General features: G+C 36.6%; 1 protein-coding gene across 1 annotated transcript in view; it reads right to left on the reverse strand.

Annotated features, from left to right (window-relative positions):
- LOC5565485 (serine-rich adhesin for platelets) overlaps window positions 1-19,475 on the reverse strand; it is a 76,596-nt gene that overhangs the window by 10,122 nt on the left and 46,999 nt on the right. Inside the window, exons 11-15 of the mRNA XM_001649808.2 lie at window positions 17,320-17,697; window positions 16,280-17,258; window positions 6,779-7,068; window positions 6,581-6,696; window positions 6,260-6,350 (exon numbers count right to left, since the gene is read on the reverse strand). Coding sequence (XP_001649858.2) covers window positions 6,260-6,350; window positions 6,581-6,696; window positions 6,779-7,068; window positions 16,280-17,258; window positions 17,320-17,697 — 1,854 coding nt within the window. The remainder of the gene's footprint in view (window positions 1-6,259; window positions 6,351-6,580; window positions 6,697-6,778; window positions 7,069-16,279; window positions 17,259-17,319; window positions 17,698-19,475) is intronic.

A 19,475-nucleotide genomic window follows, 5' to 3' on the forward strand; every position in this document is an offset into this window, starting at 1 on the left:
GAATAAAGGTGACAAGGTGCAAACTTTTAAGCAGTTTTTCATATCACGATACTAGACGGTGATGCATTCTTGCATCGGGGGAAGAAAAATTGGCAATAAAGTTGCGTCTTATCACCTTTATTCACAGAAGAGAGGATCGATGAAGAGAAATCGATCATGTGACTTACTCCCTTATTCTAGCACACGCTTGAAGAAGGTGTTTCTTATTTCATAAATTGGTCTTTCCATGTAAGTGTGAAAAAATGTAATTGTTTTTCATTGAAATTTAGTGTTTTTCATCAAATTCTACGTACATTTCGGGAATCCCGGGATTCCCGGGATGTCAAGACTAATATCCCAGGAAACGGGAAATCCCGAAATTTGTCAAATCCCGGGATTTTTTGTCCCGGGATGTCCCGGGATGGACACTCTAATATTGAATAATTAATTTCAATACAGCATCATTAGAAATGTTTCAAGTTTGAGTGTGTTGAAACGCAAACACCGTTGCGTACAATTTGATGAAATGAAATCAAATCAAATGATCGGTCGGGTATCAATTCTTGTCGACGCCGTCGGGATTTTCTGAGAAATTAACTCTCCGATCGCTTCTTCTTTCAGAAAGGAAGAAAAGTCCTTGGTCCCAGCCCATTTGCTGATGGGTTCGATATGTAGGGTCCCAGGTGTGTGTGGCTGTCTCTCTGGGCGTAGGAATTTTAAGGCTTCGATCCTAGACCCAGCCGACTTTAAACAAACAACTAGCCCAGAGAAATAAAAAGAAGTGTTGTCTAAACACCATAATTGAAACTTCTTCTACATTATCCATGCATAAATGCAGCCGAAAAAAAATTGTGTGCATTAAGGCCAGTGTCCATGATTCAAAGCGTCCGGGAAATTCAAATCAACACGATACCAAGACAATCCGATATAATAAACTTCGATCTTGGCATGCCTATGATTTGTTACGCTGCAAACTAAAAAGAACAGTTTATGTTTGAAAGAAGGTATAATTTCTTATTGAGTAATTCGCCAATTGTTGAATACCCAAAATCTCGCTAATTGTAGAACACGTCATTAGGAATACACGTATTGTTATAAAATAGGCAAGATTTAAAGCCGTTCAATGATAGGTTAAGTGCCCTACAGAATTATTAACCATTATTAACTGATTTTTGTAGCATATAGAGCAAAGCATCTCTTTTGTGATTCTCCTTCTTAGAACATTGGCAGTTCTTTATATTTGGTTTCTAAGCCCTCAGAAATAAAATAAAACAATATTTTTAGAGGCTAAGCTAAACGGTTTCATATAACTGCGTTTCTAGCTGCGACAAAATTGTGATATCCAAGCCACGGTCAAAAATCAAACTACAGCATTTTCACAAATAAAAGAAGACAGACGTTCAGAGAGCATTATAAGATTGATTAAAGCGAGTTCACTCTTTTGTGCCAAATTTTATACTCTTCATATTACTCCTTCATGAATGTATCGTTTCAAGTACTCACATCTACAAGTGTGACCAGGCTTGATAATGCTCCTCAACATCATTAGAGTTCGGTGAAATACTCTAGAGCAGCGTGCTGCCTTTGCTTCTTTGCGAGGGAGCAAAAAAATGCTAAGCAGGGAGGCAACGAAAAACGAGCGAGGAAGGTGTAGCACAAAACACAACAGAGTAAAATTCCATGAAGAAAGGGTGCTCTCTCAACTCCCCGAGGACTGTTTGTTCGGGTGGCAGACTCAAGAGTTCTTTTGAAGTGTGAGCTAAGGTGAGCATCGCAACAAGAGAGAGGAAGTACCTGAAAAAATCTTCACGCTTTCTTGCACTCTCACCGCATCCTCTTTGCCTCGCAAAGGAGTTTCTATCGAGCCTGCAGTGTGACTTGCAAGGCGCTGGACAGAATTCGGAAGTGGTTCAATTCTATTGTCTAGAGGCTAAGATGACACACTGGATTTATCGAGTCCAAATTTGAGATTTTTTTTTGTGGAAATGTATTGTTCCAATTATGCCAAATGGCCTTTATGCCAAATGGCCATTATTCCAATTGGCCATTATGCCAAACGGAATTATGCCAAATGGGGTAGATCCGTAAACGCAGAACAAATTATGACATATTAAAAATTTCTCATACGAAATAGCTGAAGAATAACAGCGAAATATTGCAACTGCTTCTATGTTATCCAATATGATTTTGTTGTTTATTGGTAGCGTCAGTTGTAATGTTATTCGAAACACAACCTTTCACAAGTGAAGATAGAGCGTGGTGGAAACGACATGAAAATTTGCTCAAAACATGAAAAATCAAAGCTTGTCGATCTTACCCACAGTGTCGGTTTTACCCTGATTACCCCTACATAAACCAACCTGCGCTAATCTTATACATTTAATCTTCTCAGTGAATGTGGAAATCTGTGTATATGACATAAAATGACAGTTACACCGGAATATAGTTTCAATACAGATTTTTTTGTTTTGATCTAAACTTTCGTTACATGTTTTGTTTGTTCCATTATTAAAAACACAAAGTTTAAAAGATATAAGCAAGCATTGGATGGAATTTTTATTTATTATTGCAAGATAGAAGAGCTTATTACGAGCAGACGAATGAAGAATAATCAATTTGATGCTACGAATTGTTGTTATCCACATTTCTCAATAAAATGCTTCTCAATTTACAAATAATATGTTTATTGGTATCCTTTGTTTTTCTCGATAGAAATATAATTCAGAAATTTTATAATCAAAACAAAACAAAGATGTGTTGCCTTGAATGCATAATGAAAAGTATGAAACCTAATGCATTTAAGTTTACAGCTACAAATCACTGTACTTTACCTGTCTCTCAATAGGATGTTCTCAATTTCATGGAGAAGATACTCGAAAAGCATGTCGTTTTACTTAAAAGTGCCATATTCTTTGTCAACCCTTATTTTCGGATGTGCAGTCCTTTTAAAAAAGCTTCGACATTCTTAAATATTGACCTCAGTTCCAGCCCTCGAATAGTCAAAAACTTTAGAAAAATCTTTGCATATATTCAAAAGTTTAAGGCCTGTTTTGACACCATTAATTTTGTTACTCCAAACAATTATTGCTCTGAGTATTCTCAATGTGTCCAACACCAAATTGTCTAAGGGTACTAAAATTGGCCAAACCATCCATTCAGCGCCAGTTGCCAGGAACAAACATAATTGGGAATTTATCGGCAAGGTGGCGCTAGTAACAAATTTTCCTCAATCTGCTATATCTTAAGATCCCAATGAAATGGAAAAAAATATTAAAATTTTAGTGTGTTTTTTAGCGTGTGAAAAGTATGTTTGCTGGATGAAGGTATATAAGCCTTAAAATAAAATCCTATGAATATAATGTTAAATACACAAACCACTGTAACTTACAGAATACACAATATATAAAAGGGACGATGAAAAGTTTTTCAGGAAAACTGATGAACTAGCGAAGGTCAATGCAAACTTTGCAAATGGCTCGGTGCCAAGATCTGCAAGCGAAGGCTTCTTGAAGATCTTTGATGATACTGTGAAGCAGGGTGACATAGGGCTAGTCACCCCTTTAACCACCCTTTTCGGGGCATCAATGGACAAAAGAAAACTAATGTATGACCACCTAGTGGCTATATGTAACACACAGCTTGTCACATTGCTTTCATTATTAGTGCCAACAGTGAGTGTACCACAATCAGAGTCATCTCATCGCCATCGTGGCAGTCACTGTATGGTTCATCCAAGAGTTCATCGTGCAGTGGCAGTGACGATAGCAGCACACGCATCGCGACGCTACCACGCGCTTCTACAAGCTTCCACGTGTTTCTTGAACGCATGCGCGGTTCTAATTTGACTTAATTTGACTGATATTTGACCATGCATCGAAAGTCTAGCTTCTTTTTCGTCCTGCTGTTATATTATCACCAGGATTTTTTTGTTACAGCCAAGTATGCTGTTTCGCTCAAGAAAATTAAAGATTGTTTTAAACTGAATGCGTCAAGAAATTTTCTACAGAGAGCCCCATTTTAAAGGATATTCCTTCTCAACTGCTTACTGCGATAAAAAAAAAGTGATTTTCTTGACAATTTCTGGGAATAAATTTTCCAGGCATCGAAATAGACGATAACAACAGCAAACCAACCTTAACAACAAAAACATTTCAATTAAGGAGGTTCACTCAGTAATCAGAATTCTTGCATGTTTCCTGAATTCCGACAATGGCCTTTCTTTGGAGAGAGTGAGAGATTCAGAGGTTCCCAATCCCTTGTGTCAAATTTAGCCTTGACTGGATGTAATTTTGTTTTCTTGATTATCTGCATGATAATGTTGAGTTGTTGATGTTCTATCCTAAGACTTTTACTGGTAATAAGATTAAATATTACAAACTTTCAAATTAACAGAACTATAACCTTAAAAAAACGGTTACACACGAAAATAGTAGTAAAATGAGTAAAAGTTAAGAGAAAACTATTTAAAATAATAAATAATTCAACCTTTTGTGCATTGCATTTCATCTAAGATTTTCATTTCAGGACTTCTTCAAGAATTTAACTCGCATCTCTTATTTTCTTGAGATTAATCCCACTCTTCAAAAGATACCCCAGGAATCTTTATAAAGATTCCTACAAGGATTTATTTCAGAAATTTTTCAAGGATGTACGCAATAAATATAACTAGAACATGGATTTTCCGATGCTTTTTCCTTAAATTTTTGGGCTGCACTTCTTCAAGAATTTAAACAGTATAAATTAATCTCGATATTTTTGAAAGTGTCTTTTGGACTTGTGTCTAACTGAAATCACAGAATAAATTTCCAAAAGAATTGCTTAAGAACAATCTGGATACTTTTTAAATAACTTTTGGATGAATTTCTTAGAGGTAGTTTCGAGGAATGCTTCGAGTAATTGTTTGTTTAAAAAATCCTTAAAGAGCTTTTCAAGGCTTTCCCCGAAAAAATCTTCGATGAATTCTCGAACTTTTGAAACGGGTTCTAGAGAAACCTCTTTTTGAAACAACAATAAGAGATAAGCCAGTCTCCAATCAATTAAATAAAGTAAGTTATTACTGGTACATCTTACTATCGTACTGGCACATTCTGCGTAACAAGTCCTTGGAGAATTATTGTAGGGTTTACTTGTAAATTTCTATAACAAATCACAATTAAAAGTTTGGAACAACTTTTGTATTTTTTTAAGAAGAATTCTTGTAGGTATTTTAAGAGGATCGCATAAAGTAACAACTGAGAAAACCGCTATTCTATCAACCGAAGAATCTATTGAAGAAATATCTGGAGGATTAAGGAAATCTGGGGGCTATTCTGTAAGCAATCAATATGAGAATGACTATAGTCCAGAAAAAATTGCCAAATTAGTCATTGGCAGAAGTGCTGATGCTCTTCTTTGAAAAATATGTGAAGAATGCGAGAAAATAATGCAAAAAAAACTTTTCTTTAGATAGAGAATCTATTAAGAGATCGTTAAAAGTGTTGAAAGAAGAAAAAAATTAAACAAATCCTTTTAGACTTTTTGTTTTTTTGACGTTTTGTCAATTCTACGTTTTGTCTTTCGACCTTTTGTCCATAAACCCCCCTAAGAGATAAACCCTGAACTATATGCCAAGGAATTTTTAGAATACCTGAACTTGCATGCAGTTTAGTTTTAAACAGACAAATATTTCTTTTTCAAGAAAATTTAGATTATATGAGTATTTTAAATGGAGGTTAAGAGTTATTTATTTCGCAGGCTCAAGCATCTACAGGCAAAGCAGAGCCATGACAAAGCCGCATTTTACAAACTATTTTTTTCCGTTTAACGAATTGAACGGGGGGAATTGGGGGAATTCAGCTGGTAAATTGAATTTTCAGTGTATGAAAGAAACTACCGCAAGGAATAGAAACAGCCTTAAATATTAATATGATCTGATTGGATTATTAATTTGATCCAAAATTTTAGAATTAGTAGTTTTCTTCTCAAATGTCCAACCTTGCATATTCTTCCAGTTTATCTAAAGTAACTCTCAAGCGATTTACTTAGCAAGCAAGCTATTTCCCCCAAAAAGGTTAGAAGGGAAGCGTTTTACGATTCTCAAACTTTCAACACGGGATGCAGACTTCGCAAAACTGTAACTGGAACGACTGAAACGTGCTAGTAAAATGGTTAGTTATCACTCAGTAATTAAAAACCTGCTGATATTATCAAATAAATTAAATGGAAAGCCACTAAAACTACAGTCATTCAAAGGTCAAACAGGAAACTGTCAGCATTACAAGCTGTATTTATCACATCCTACCTGTTTATCTCGCCCACTCAGTGGCTTACTATCGTCGTCCGATTCCTCACAGCTTTCGCTCTCCTCTTCGAATAACGGTTCTAGCTTGCGTCTACGTTTAGGTTACATGGGTATATTTTAAAACAACGACAAAAGTCAACAAACACAAAAAATGGAAGAAAAAGTTGGATCATGAGCTATTGTCTATCTAATCTAGATGGACTATCACTATTCCTAGTATCTAACTGAGAACTTATCAGATTCGGTCTAGATTCTAGGAAACTCGAACAACCTCTCCTCACTATCTACAAACTAATCAGAAAGTAAACGAAGTACAGGTACCTTGGCAAGAGTCCTCGGACAGCGCTTGCAGTCATTGGTGGTGCCATCAGCAGTTCGTCCATCATCAGTTCTGTGTCGTCATCTCCAGTGTAGGAAGATGATGACTTTGTTGGAGACTTGGGAAAATTTATCCATGAGCGATTAGTGAATCAAAATAATAGAAAATCTGAAAACTAGCATGACTTCAATGATAATTACCGAGTGTGTTTGCTCAATGCTGCCGAAGATCTGCATGTCATCGTTTTCGCCTCCACTCGTTGGAGTTCCCCAAACCTCTTCGCCGGATGTTACCGATGTTTCGCCTTCGACGACATCCTCCTCGAAGTCGATATCCTCTTTGTTCAAGTCTTCATCGGCGGTGGTACCCCGACCGAGATATCGATCGATGAAAGCTCGAGATTCCTCGATGAAATTACCAGCCCGTGCTGTCCAGTTCATGAACGTTTGAGCGTTATCGTCGTAGACTTCTTTGGTAACGATTTTAATGTCTAAGAAATAAAAGAAAATAAGTTCTGTTGGATGGTTTTCTAGCTAGGTATATGTTGACCAAGGACACTTCTTCTTCTTCTAGGCACAGTTATTAACTAAAAGCTTTCTTTGCTCAAGTTGCCACTTTCGCATTCGTTCATCGTGTGGCAGGTACGAAGATACTCTATTCCCAGGGAAGTGAAGGAAATTTCCATTACGAAAAGATCCTGTACCGACCGGGAATCGATCCCAGATACTTTCAGCATGATTTTTGTTTTGTAGCCCCAGGCTCTAAACACTCGGTTAAGGAAGGCCCCATTTCACACATTTCTCTTGATTAGGAAAACCCAAGAACCTGCTATATTGAAAAAGTCCTTCTAGATGCCCTTACATACATAATCTGTAATTTCGTTACCGAAAAAGTAATCTGAGCCACTAAAAAGATATCAACAGATATACTTACACCTGTCCGCATCCATAACCTGTTCCGGAACAATATTCCTCTTTTCTTCTTATGTTCGGATTAGCCCCTACGATAATTATTTTTATCTATTATGGAATTACGCACATCCAAATCGTTAGTACCTTCTAATATTTGACAATGCTACGGAAGTCTATTCCCATCGTTGTCTCGCTTTAAGTTTTGTCCCAGAAAACTACAAAAATGGGCTTTGTACTACTCTCAAAACCGTATGAAGCTAGAAAATTTCTCTAGTAATCAGCATTCACATCAGTCCTTAAATTACCAGTATTTATCAGTCCTTGTTGAATTAGTACTTATGATTGTTGTCCTTTTTCGTTTATATAGTAGGCTCAAGCATCTTCAGGCAGAACGGAGCCGAATTCATTGATTTGGTTTACAAATCTTGCAATCCATGAGTACGAATCATGACAGACATACTTTATACCAGCCATAAACTTACGTTTACAGAAAAATACACACTTAATTTTGATCAGAAAAATTGCCCAAAGTTAATATGAGAATCGCAATTAGCTTATAAAAATGGCCTACTTTAATATATGGGGATTTTTTTTTGTTTCCGTACAAAGTGGGCCGAAGGGTCTCAGATTTTCATGAAGCTTTTTCCACAGGCAGGGCTCATCAATATATGAATAAAAAAAAATTGAGAAAAATTCAGGGTCGCTTATTTTTCCGGAAAACTCAGTTGGAATTTTTTTGTTTTCCTCTGATACTACTTACTTTGAAAAATCATAACTCAAGAACGAAGCATCGTAGAAACAAAGTTTATTTTTATGAAAATGAAAGCAAATTTTCTCAGGAATAAAAAAGCTATTCCGTTGCATATCACCCTACTTTTCATCAACAGGGTGAACAGCATAACGGCCTACTTTTCGTAACAAAAGAAACAGTATCGAAAAGTGTTACTTTTCAGCACTGTTAACGATGCTGAAAAGTAGCACTTTTCAGTTTTGTTTTTGGTGTCATCAATTAGGTATCGGAATCTCTTCATATGCGATTCCTTCAATGTCTACAGGTTTCTAATTAACTTAGTATATCAGCTTTAGATTATACTTTCGCTGGGCGATCTGGATCTTACTCAGGTCTTTCTGGTATGTAATCAGAACGTTCAACGGACGTAAAGTTAGCTATTTTACTTTTAAACAAGTCTGATGCTTCACGAGACGGTTCGTTTGGCCTTTTGGCACATGAAAAGCAGCAGTATTTATAATACGATTGTTGGCGCGAAGGGAAATCTGGTTACTCTAGATGAGCGAAATATATCACAGTAGAAAGGTTTGAAACCAGATTAGAAGGCGTAAAGGAGCACTGATAATTGGTCGGGGTTCTGCTAAACCGCACCAAGTGCCATTTTTTCCCGAATTGAGTTTTTCACACCAAAGTACTTACATAATCATAACCTCTCTACCATAAAAATATCGAATGATTTGAACAATCCCTTGTAATCTTAGATCATAAATTTTGTTTGGAAGGACACGTAAAGCTGTAATTTTGTTCAGCCAGAGTGAACCATAAACCAACGCACGTCATCAGAGGGAATTCATTTTTCAGATATAAAGCTGTGTTTTTTCCAATTTCCTTCTATATTCTTACAATTTATCCATTCCAAGCAACTCATAGAAACAGAGGCCAGTTAAATTGGGCAGCAATTGATTGATTAAAATTAAATATTTGTTTCGGTGGCGTTGATCTATTTTCTTTGAAATTTTATCCAGCCACACCGCACTAAGTACTGTTTATCTGAAAATCACATTTAGACATGAATTAAAGGCATTTACATACCATAAATACTTGCATTTGCTTGTTATGTAACATGTTTATCAATCCACACAGAAGCCGTAATGAAAAAACTAAATAATTCAATCTGTTACTGTGTGAACAAATCAGGTGGACTTGGTGCGCTATAGTTGTTAAGAAAATGGCATTTTCACCATCAAACGCCGTCAGACAAAGTGCACATTACTTGATTCAAGTTTATCACCATTCCTTCAAGAAGTGAAGATGACCTAGTGGTAGCACACTAGATTACCACTCAGAAGGCACAAGTTCGACTCTCGATGAAACTTTTTTTCTGATGTTCTATCCGATGGTGATGGAAATCAAACAACTTTTAGATTCTGTAGTTATTTTTATATTGCAGTAAAACACCAGCAGGTCAATGTACATCTGAAATGATGGTCATTCCTGGTGAACACTTCACGCATTGAACTGTGAACTTTATCAGTAAAGGTGCACCAAATGGGAGCAACTTGGTGCGCTTTAACAGAGCGAATTCATGGTTTTCTTCGATCATTAGGATTTATGTATGAACACGTGAGAACCTTGATTGAATACATACGAATCCTTCCCATAAACACTTGTGACATGGATTCCAACATGCACGGTGATGATAAGCATCATTTGTCTCCAATTTTACTTGTGTTGTTGCAAACTGTGAAACACATCCAACCATACCGAACCAAGAACCATATTTTTTAATTTTTGTTCAGCCAGAGTGAACTGAGTGCTTCATATTGTTTAAAGAAATCCAATTACATCGTTAATTTTGGATGATTTACTAGTATATTTATTCTCGGTATATTTATTCAACACTGTTAATCGCATGTGAACGATAAAAAAAATTAAAATTATCGTCCGCCGTAAACTAGTACAGGAAAATACTTTAAAGTAAAATATCTCGGAATAAAGATTTTGGCACTTGGTGTGGTTTAGCAGAACCCCGACCAATTGTAAGTGTGAAACACTGTTACATTATTGAAAATCATTAATAAAGATATTCTCAGTTCAAGCTGATCATCAAATTATATGCGTTTAGATCTGCTTTGAATAACGGTGCATTCATTGTGGTTGAACCATCTCAACAACGATTGAATATTACTTTTTGCTTCCTACATGATCAGTCCTCGAATAGCCATAGCGTTTCAATCAATATGGTATCGACGCAAGTGTGAAAATTTGTGACAGTCATACAACTGCTCTGCATCACAGCCTACGTGATGAAAAAATACTGAGACGATACAACGCAAGGATACCCACGTGGCTAGTCTTGATATATGTTTGTGCTAATAGAAATAATCCAACTGAAACGGCATTTTCGTAACAGCACAAAATGTTGTATGCAACTCGTTGCAAAACTCGCTTTTTTCAGCACTCGTCGTATTTATCCAACTCGGCAAGCCTCGTTGGATAAATGTACGACTCGTGCTGAAAAAATCTTCATTTTGCATCTTGTTGCATAAATAACTATTAATTATATAAATAACGCCAAACAATTTTTCGACTGGGCTGTGTCGCAAAAGGTGAAAGACCAATTTAAAACAGATTGGGAATTTATCTATGCAACTGAAAATGACTATCATTCATTTATACCTACCAAAAGACGAACGAAACATTTTTGCTAGTGAATTCTCAAATGAATGAATCAAAACCAAGAAAATACAGCATGCTTTGTTCTTAATAATACAAAGAAACGAAAATCTTCTGGTGTTAGCAACCAAAGACAATCTTTCCGGTTGAAAAAATAAATAGTATTAAGATGAAAATGTAATTATATACTGAATAATTGAATAAATAAAATTAAAATAATAATAATAATAATCTTATTTGTTCCATAGAAAAGGAAGAATCCCTTTTCAGTGTAATGAAAAATTGAGGCAGAAACGGTTTTTTTTTTAGTTTTTCTTAGCGGTGTAATTTTTCATGAAAAATATCATCCATTCCGACTTATACTTCATTGAAACCAATCCCAGATGTTTTTTCAGATGTTTTAGAAAATTTGCAATTGCTTTGATAAAAAATCTTTGTTTTTTCGATGCTTCGATTGAAATGTGGGTTTCAAAGAAAAGGCTTATATGGTAATTTTCCACAAAATTGGCCATAACGCAAAAACGAAAAAAAAGTACATTTCAAAAATTTCAGCGATTAAAGCTTATGAAATTACCTTCTCAAAAATATATTTTTGAAAGTTTTCCACTAATTGGAGAAAAATATAGTTAGCATAATTGATATTTTTGTGGCCAGTGACACTTGTTTGCCATGCCTGTAAACATTTATAAAGACAAAATACAAAAAATGTCGCATGATCATAAGTTAGTAAGTTCTTCGAATTCAGCTTTTTTTTATTGCTGCACTGTGCCATTATCAGAAAATTGATAAAGGTGTCAACCCAGTCATCATTTCGGTTGGTATATCTTTTGCTTTACATCATTATATATGAATCAAATCACTCGTATAAAATGCATGAAAACGCTATATACATACCAAAGTGGAGGCCATATACGCACTTCGCACGACTTTTTCAGATTTTTCATGGTCAGCAATACGATGCCACAAAATTCCGATAAAAATAAAAAAAAATGTTTCCAGTGAGATTCGAACACCGGACCTTTGGATTCCTATACCGGTACCATACTACTACACCACAGACCGCCACATGAATAAGGTGTGATTATTTGCCAACATGAAAGGAAGTTTGCTATACAGCACACACGCTTTGTTGTTTTTCGAAGCCCATTTCCAGAAGATACCAACCTCGGGTGGCAAATTTTGCTAAGTTATTGCGATTTCATTTGATGCTAATCTGCATTGATATATGATCTGTCAGTTTGTACAACTTGATGCGATTCTAGATTATACTATTTACGGCATGGTTTGTTGTCAACAAAGTTTGTCGACAATGAATCGTAGTGGAGAATTATATACAATTTGTGTTAACATTTATTCGTTTTGATTTGACATATTGTGCGATTCTGATTTTTGACGTATGAATATGAGATTTTTGGCGCACATCCTTATACGATACGTGGTTCACTGGGAAAGTCTTAACGTTCAACGCTCCGTCATCGTAATCATCGTCATCATCCAAACTTCAAAAGCAGTTTTCCTGTTCAAAACTGAAAATTATTCGATGAAAATGTGTTCATTGTGTTTCGGTTGGAGAATAGCATACAGTGAACACATTTTCATGTAAATTTTCTTGATTTTGAACGAAAAAACTGCTTTTGAAAATTCCGAAATCAATAACGGATCCTGCCCCCTTAAAAAGTTGTGGAACCTCTATTTTATACTTCCTGAAGAAATCTTTGGTATGATAATTTTACGAAGTTTGTGAATTGAAAGTGTGACAGCAAAGACACATTAAAGACCTCCATGTCCCTTGCAGTTGCCCAAAATTTTATGGCTCATAAGGTAATCTAGAATGCCGTGCAAAGTGTACTGCGATCTGTCAAACTTGGGTACCTTTTACACTACCGAGGGACCAAATGCAGTACTAGCCAATCTGAGCCCGAGTGGGACGGACCTGGTGACAGTGCATTATATTATGTATAGGAAAAAAAGTGATAGAGGGGGAAGGGGGGTCTAGAAATCCCGAAAAACGATAAACGTAATATTTGAATCTTCTAGTTTAAAACAAACACATGAGCCGATGCATGCTATAAAACGTTTGACTTTTACTGTGCGCCCTGTTTTCAAATTGCCCATGAGAGAGAGAGCGAGACAGCACCAACACACGGCACATAGTAAATATCTTCTTTTAAGTTCTTCAATGAAACATATTGTGTACCAGCAATGTTTTCCATTAAATTCTGTTTTGGTTTTATGAAGTTTTAGAAACATGTAATGTATGTACGTTTTAGGTACTCGTACATAGAACACTCCACGCAAGAACAAAACACAGCTTTCAATCCTTGAAAAGGTGAAATATAAAATCGAAACCGTCGGTTCAAAAGGCAGACATTATGGCTACCATCGTAAACTCTAGAGCTTTTCAATAATTCCACATTTAGCTAAATGATAAATGACTAATTTAGGAAAATCTCTTTTTCTTTCATTCATTAGATTGTGCAAAAACGCGTTGATTGAAAAACGTGGAAAAAAAATCATGTTAATAAAAAAAACGACGAGAAAAAAGACCTCATGTTTTTCGACGTTCCATGACCATACAAATCAAAATCTAGAACATTGCTTTGTGTGGAAACAAATTCGACTCAGGTCTTTTTTACGTCGGATTTCAAATTAATGCGTTTCTCACGTCATATTTTAAATTAACGTGTTTTTTTACGTCATTTTTTTAATTAACGCGGATTTTTATCGCGCAGAAGTAAACCGCGTAAATTATCATTAGTACACTTGATTGTTTAAAAAAATACAGCCAAATTTAAAGGAACTTTTTCCAGATGTAGCAGGTTCCCGGAGACCACAGTGAACAAGTCTGAATAACCCGAAATTGAACATGTACATGTCAATTATCCTCCCAGTCGCAACACCATCACATGTACATAAGCTTTGAGCAATTCTCGCTGAAACCAGGCCGCCATCGGCACCCATCGTTAGAATTCCAATTTTATGTCATTAATCGCTAGTTTTCGATAAAACTTAAGGGTGGTCCTTTCTGTTTTCTCAAATTGGTGGACCCCTCGTACGCCAGGTAGCTAAACAGTTTGCGAAAAAGCCCATTTTTTATAAATCTTGGGTATTTCTTGACGGGATATGTCTCATATTTCGCTTGGAACACATAACAAACTTAGTGGCATCGTATAGAGAAAGGATATAACTTTCATTTAAACTTGAAAAAATTTTGGCGGCCATTTTGAATTTGGCCGCCATTTTGAATTTTGTTAGAAAAATCGATTTTTCACCATTAGCGCACCGCTAGTTTTGAATTCTGAGATGACCATCAGAAATCTGAGGAAAAATTGCGTAAGATAGGCTACAGAAACTAGGTGAGCAATGGTATTTACCCTTTCAAATGAACGATTTTCTTAATCATGTTATACGATTTTGACGTATATGGCGAGTGCAATCAATACAAACATCATTTTTTGTACAACAAAGTAACAAGTTTTCAACCTTTGGTGTTTTATTCAAGTCGAGTAAAGAATAAGAATATTATTTTTAGTGAAAAAATCTGGCGGCCATCTTGGATTTTAACGCCATCTTGGTTTTAAGTAGTAGAATGAGTTTTCACCTTGTTAGCACTCAACATGTTGAATTTCAATGCTACCTTTACACCTATTCTTCTTCTTGTTCTTCTTTTTTCTCATGTTACGTCCCTACTGGAACAGAGCCAGCCCTTCAGCTTAACTAGTTTTAAAAACAAATTATCAAATAGGATTTTTTAACGCTTATTTGCTACCTGAATGATTCTTCTGCATATCTTCGAGTTGTAAAATAGCATTATTTCTTTCATCATTTGGTCTAAAACCATTTATACAAATGAACAATCAGTTGAGCAGCTGAGATAAGATAAGAAAAATAGAATCTGATTTTTTTTAGCGGAGGCCTTATAATTCAACATGCTGAACACTGAGATGGTAAAAAAATCATGCAACTGCTAAAAACCAAGATGGCGTCGAAAGCCAAGATGGCCGCCAGTTTTTCTAACCTCGAAATTATACACCTGCCTTTCGGCATTACGTCCACATTAGAAGAAAACCTGCTTCTCATCATTCAATTTCGCTATTTTTCACATGCATGTTGGGCGGTACTAAAAACGATACTTTATGACTTAGAAAATCAAGGATGTTTTTTGCTTCAAAATTTAAGACTTTCATTATAATTTAATGCACTTTTGTCAATGTTTTACGTTAGAACTACAGATATTACCACAAGACTTTCTAATGTCCCGACACGCAATCTATAAACTTCATACAATGAACAACAATGCATAGGGTAAAAAAAGTTTGTTTAATACAATCAATGTTTTCGTTTATTGAATTTATTTATACATTATTACTGAATTCAAAGATATGTCGAAGAATTATTCTGTTGTCAGAAATCGCATTAAAAAAAAAACTCCTGTTTAATAACCTGGATTTATAACTAATAAAGCTGAGTATCAGGCTCGGTTCCAGTAGGGACGTAACGTCAGTTAAATGAAGAATAATCAGAAGAAGAGTATACGTAATTATTTTTTATTGGTAGCCTCTAAATTCGACATGCTGAGTGCTATCAAGGTGAAAACTTAATTCTACTACCTACAATCAAGATGGCATCAAAATCCAGATTTTTTCACTAAAAATAATATTGTTATTCTTTACTCGACTCGAATAAAACACCGAAGGTTGAAAACATGTTTCTTTGCTGTACAAACAATGATGTTTGTATTGATTGCACTCGCCATATACGTCAAAATCGTTTAACATGATTAAGAAAATCGTTCATTTGATAGAGTAAATACCGTTGCTCACCTAGTTTCTGTAGCCTATTTTACCCATTTTTTCCTCAGCTTTCTGATGGTGATCTCAGAATTCAAAAGTAGCGGTGCGCTAATGGTGAAAAATCGATTTTTCTAACAAAATTCAAGATGGCCGCCAAAATTTTTTCAAGTTTAATTGAAAGCTATATCCTTTCTCTATACGATGCCACTAAGTTTGTTATGTGTTCCAAGCGAAATATGAGACATATCCCGTGAAGAAATACCCAAGATTTATCTAAAAATGGGCTTTTTCGCAAACTGTTCAGCTAGCTGGCGTACGAGGGGTCCACCAATTTGAGAAAACAGAAAGGACCACCCTTAAGTTTTATCGAAAACTAGCGATCAGTGACATAACATTGGAATTCTAACGATGGGTGCCGATGGCGGCCTGGTTTCAGCGAGAATTGCTCATTTATTAAAAGTCCCAATGAATCTTAAAACGACCAACCCACAAGTTTTTGCGGACTGTTTTGAATTTCAGGTCAAAAAAGACTGTAGGTAACTTTGTGTTAGGGATTTTAAAAGGTTAAGGGAGATCATTCATTATCCATACCGTTTTCGGAGTCTTCCTCGGACGAATTGTAGGTTTTGTCGGTTTCATCGGACGGCACCCGTTCCAAACTGGACATCGTTCCGTATCGCTTCATACCGGTGCTCAGTGCACGATACGGAGGTTCCGCCACTTCATCTTCCGGAGAGTTATCCGGAGAATATTCATCGTTATCCGCCCCGTTGTCTTCGTTGATCATCCCCAGCTGTAAGCGATTGGAATCGCTCCAGTTCAGGGACATGGGTTGCCTGTTGTTGTTGCTGTTGAGCGCATCAGGTGTTGGTGGAACCACTGAAATTGTGGGAACGGCTTCGAATGGATCCATATGGACAAGCGATGCTGCAGGATTTATTTGGGCCAAACCGATCAACATCAACGACCAGTCTTCGATGTTATTGTTATCGTTGGAATCACATTTGCTACTATCACATCTACTGGTACGCAGCTCGTGCAAGGTGGTCTGATGTCCGTTGAGCTTGGGGGAACCTGTATTGGCATTAACTTCGTTGACATTTTTTAGTATCTTGACTCGTTCGTGGAGGACTTCATCCGGACTGATCGTGGTCTTCTCGAAGTCTTTTGGAGTACACTTGCAGTGGCAGGGCGTTTGGCACTTGGACTTGTAGTTGCTGAGGCTGAGCGCTGCTGGAGGCGAATGTTTATGAGATGACTTGTGGGCAGAGTCTGGGGTATCTGGTAAAACTGAGGTTACGTGAGTATCTTCCACTTTCGTTGGTGACTTGCTCTGCATCGTTAGAGTGCTAGTGGAAGAAATGCTGGAGTTGGAGTTCGCACTCTTGTGCAGACTGCTGGTGGTCGTTGAGGAAGACACACAACATCGGATGGATGACGTCTGACTGTGCTGTACTGTTAACGAATTACTACTGGGTGAGTTCATGCGGCTCTTACAGTTTTTGTGACACTGCCGGCAGACGGATATGGTGTCTACCTTATTGCTTAGAGGACTCGATCGTACGGTTATCTAAATTAAGAATAAAAGTGTTCAATGATAACTCCAGTTATGCGCATTACCTATTACATACCTGACTATCCGACGTCGTACTTTTGGATACACTTCGGTTGTCATCATCTCCATCGTACGTGGAGCTATCCTCCAGGTGACCTTCAGTCAACTTTATGTGCGACCCTGCCCCGTTTATTGCTTTACAGACATTTCCATCGGTATCTACCAACTTCAACTCCTTGGATCGATTCGCAACTTGTTCAAGGGACCATTCTTCGATCGCCGCTTCTGGATCGGAATCGATTGGATCGGACTCCACTACTTGCTTGTCTAGCTGGCCCTTCATCCACTGGGCTAGATGCAGGGCACTACCTTTCGGTACACCTGTTTTATTCAGGCTCCTGCATTTTTCATCGATCATTTCCTCAACCTGCTTGGGGACCTTACTTGACCTTGACTGTATTCGTCACAAGGAATGGAACAGAAATAGAGAGAGACATACACAGACATAGAAAGACAGAAAAGAAGAAAAAGAATTAGGAAACTAGTCTTTCTCTAAACATGCTAGAAAGGCTAACATATCTAGCAAAAAATTGAACGCTTGTCGGTCTTAGTTGGCAAAGCGCCTTATACTTGCCAAGGGCCCTAACCTATCCTACAATGTACGAGTCCGAGAACAAAGCATGGAACCTGCAAGGGGTCAGCTTTAGTAGTGAGGTCCGATCACAATCGATTCCAAATTTCACCAAACAAAATATAGAAAACAAATACGGCCCTACGATTCGCGCCAAAGCAATAAAACCAACAAGCGTTTAATTTTTAGGTAAAATAGGTTTATTTGCACGCTTCAGCACTTAATATCTAAAAACGGGTATGCTAAGCTAGTGTTTCTCTATGGTCATGTCTTTGGGTTTGTTTTTCAATTTCCTTAGCTGCTCGTTTGAACGGAAGAGGTTACAGACTCAGGTTTTTCACTGTCAATTTCAATTTCATAATTTGCATCATCAATACTACACGCAGAGTGAATAGTACTCCAAACACATTTTCAAGTGCTATCTAGATGATAAGTTTTTTTTACCGATCAATTGGAAAAGCTATCACGACATGTATATTGTATTAGAAAAATTACGTTTCGGAATAAATTGTTTCATACGGCAATGTTGATTGGACTTTTTTCATGATGTGTATGACACTCTTACTATTCCTGCTGCTTATTCATAATTGTCAAAAATATTGTTTGGCAAACTTTATCTTTATGGATTAGCATATCTGGATGAATTTGTATTTGTCTGTTGTTCTCTACTCTCTACAATGCTCTTCTCACTGTCTAACTCTTACACAAACTACTTATCGTGCCGTGCGGTAAAACGAGTACAAAACCAACCTAATGTTGACCACAACAAATGGGAACGATAACATATCGATTGGGGTTTATGAGCTACGCTTCTGCTTCGGAAAATCCTAAATTCGTTGGTACGTGTCGTTACCCAGATTTTGAATCAGACTTTTCGTCACTTTACCTTCCGTATCGTAGATTATTGTTTCTACTGATTAAGTTATCCATGATTATAAATAAGAATAAGGTATATATTTCTACAATAAGTATACATGTCTGTTGGAACATATTGCGTTTGCAAACTTGTTGGAATCAATATCTGTAGCTCATTAATTTGGCATATTTTGCCAAGGTTCCTTAATTGTAAATAAGAATTACATTCCTTCTATTTATTTTATTGTACGGATCCATAATTGCTTCGGAATTTGCAAAACTTCAAAACTATCTTACATTGTCTAGACATATACAAATAAAATATTCCACTTATTTAGCAAGCAAACGCAAAACGTCCCACAGACTGCTTTGTATCAAATAATGCTTCAAACTTTTGCACTTCTTTTTTGTGATTAGTGGTTTTTGCAAACCAAGATCTGTTGATCATAGCAACTGAGGTTAACGGTACGATGAGGGTTGGATAATAAAACAATTATCTAGCGCTAGATGAATTTTCCGCTTAATATCGATGAATGGAAACGATGATGCGATGTGATGATGATTGTTGTATTTTCTGACAAGTTATCGCTTTTGCGTCCTCCACAACGAAACTCGTGATTGGTCAATGGATGAAGGTTGTGTATAATAGATTCTGTTCTGTTTATTTTAAACCTTTAGGTAAAACTTCACCAAACAACTATTCGATAAAATTGAGTGAACAGTGACGAAAAAAAAACCTTACAAGT

The sequence above is a fragment of the Aedes aegypti genome, chromosome 3, assembly GCF_002204515.2.
Source record: "Aedes aegypti strain LVP_AGWG chromosome 3, AaegL5.0 Primary Assembly, whole genome shotgun sequence".
NCBI classification, from domain to species: Eukaryota; Metazoa; Arthropoda; class Insecta; order Diptera; family Culicidae; genus Aedes; species Aedes aegypti.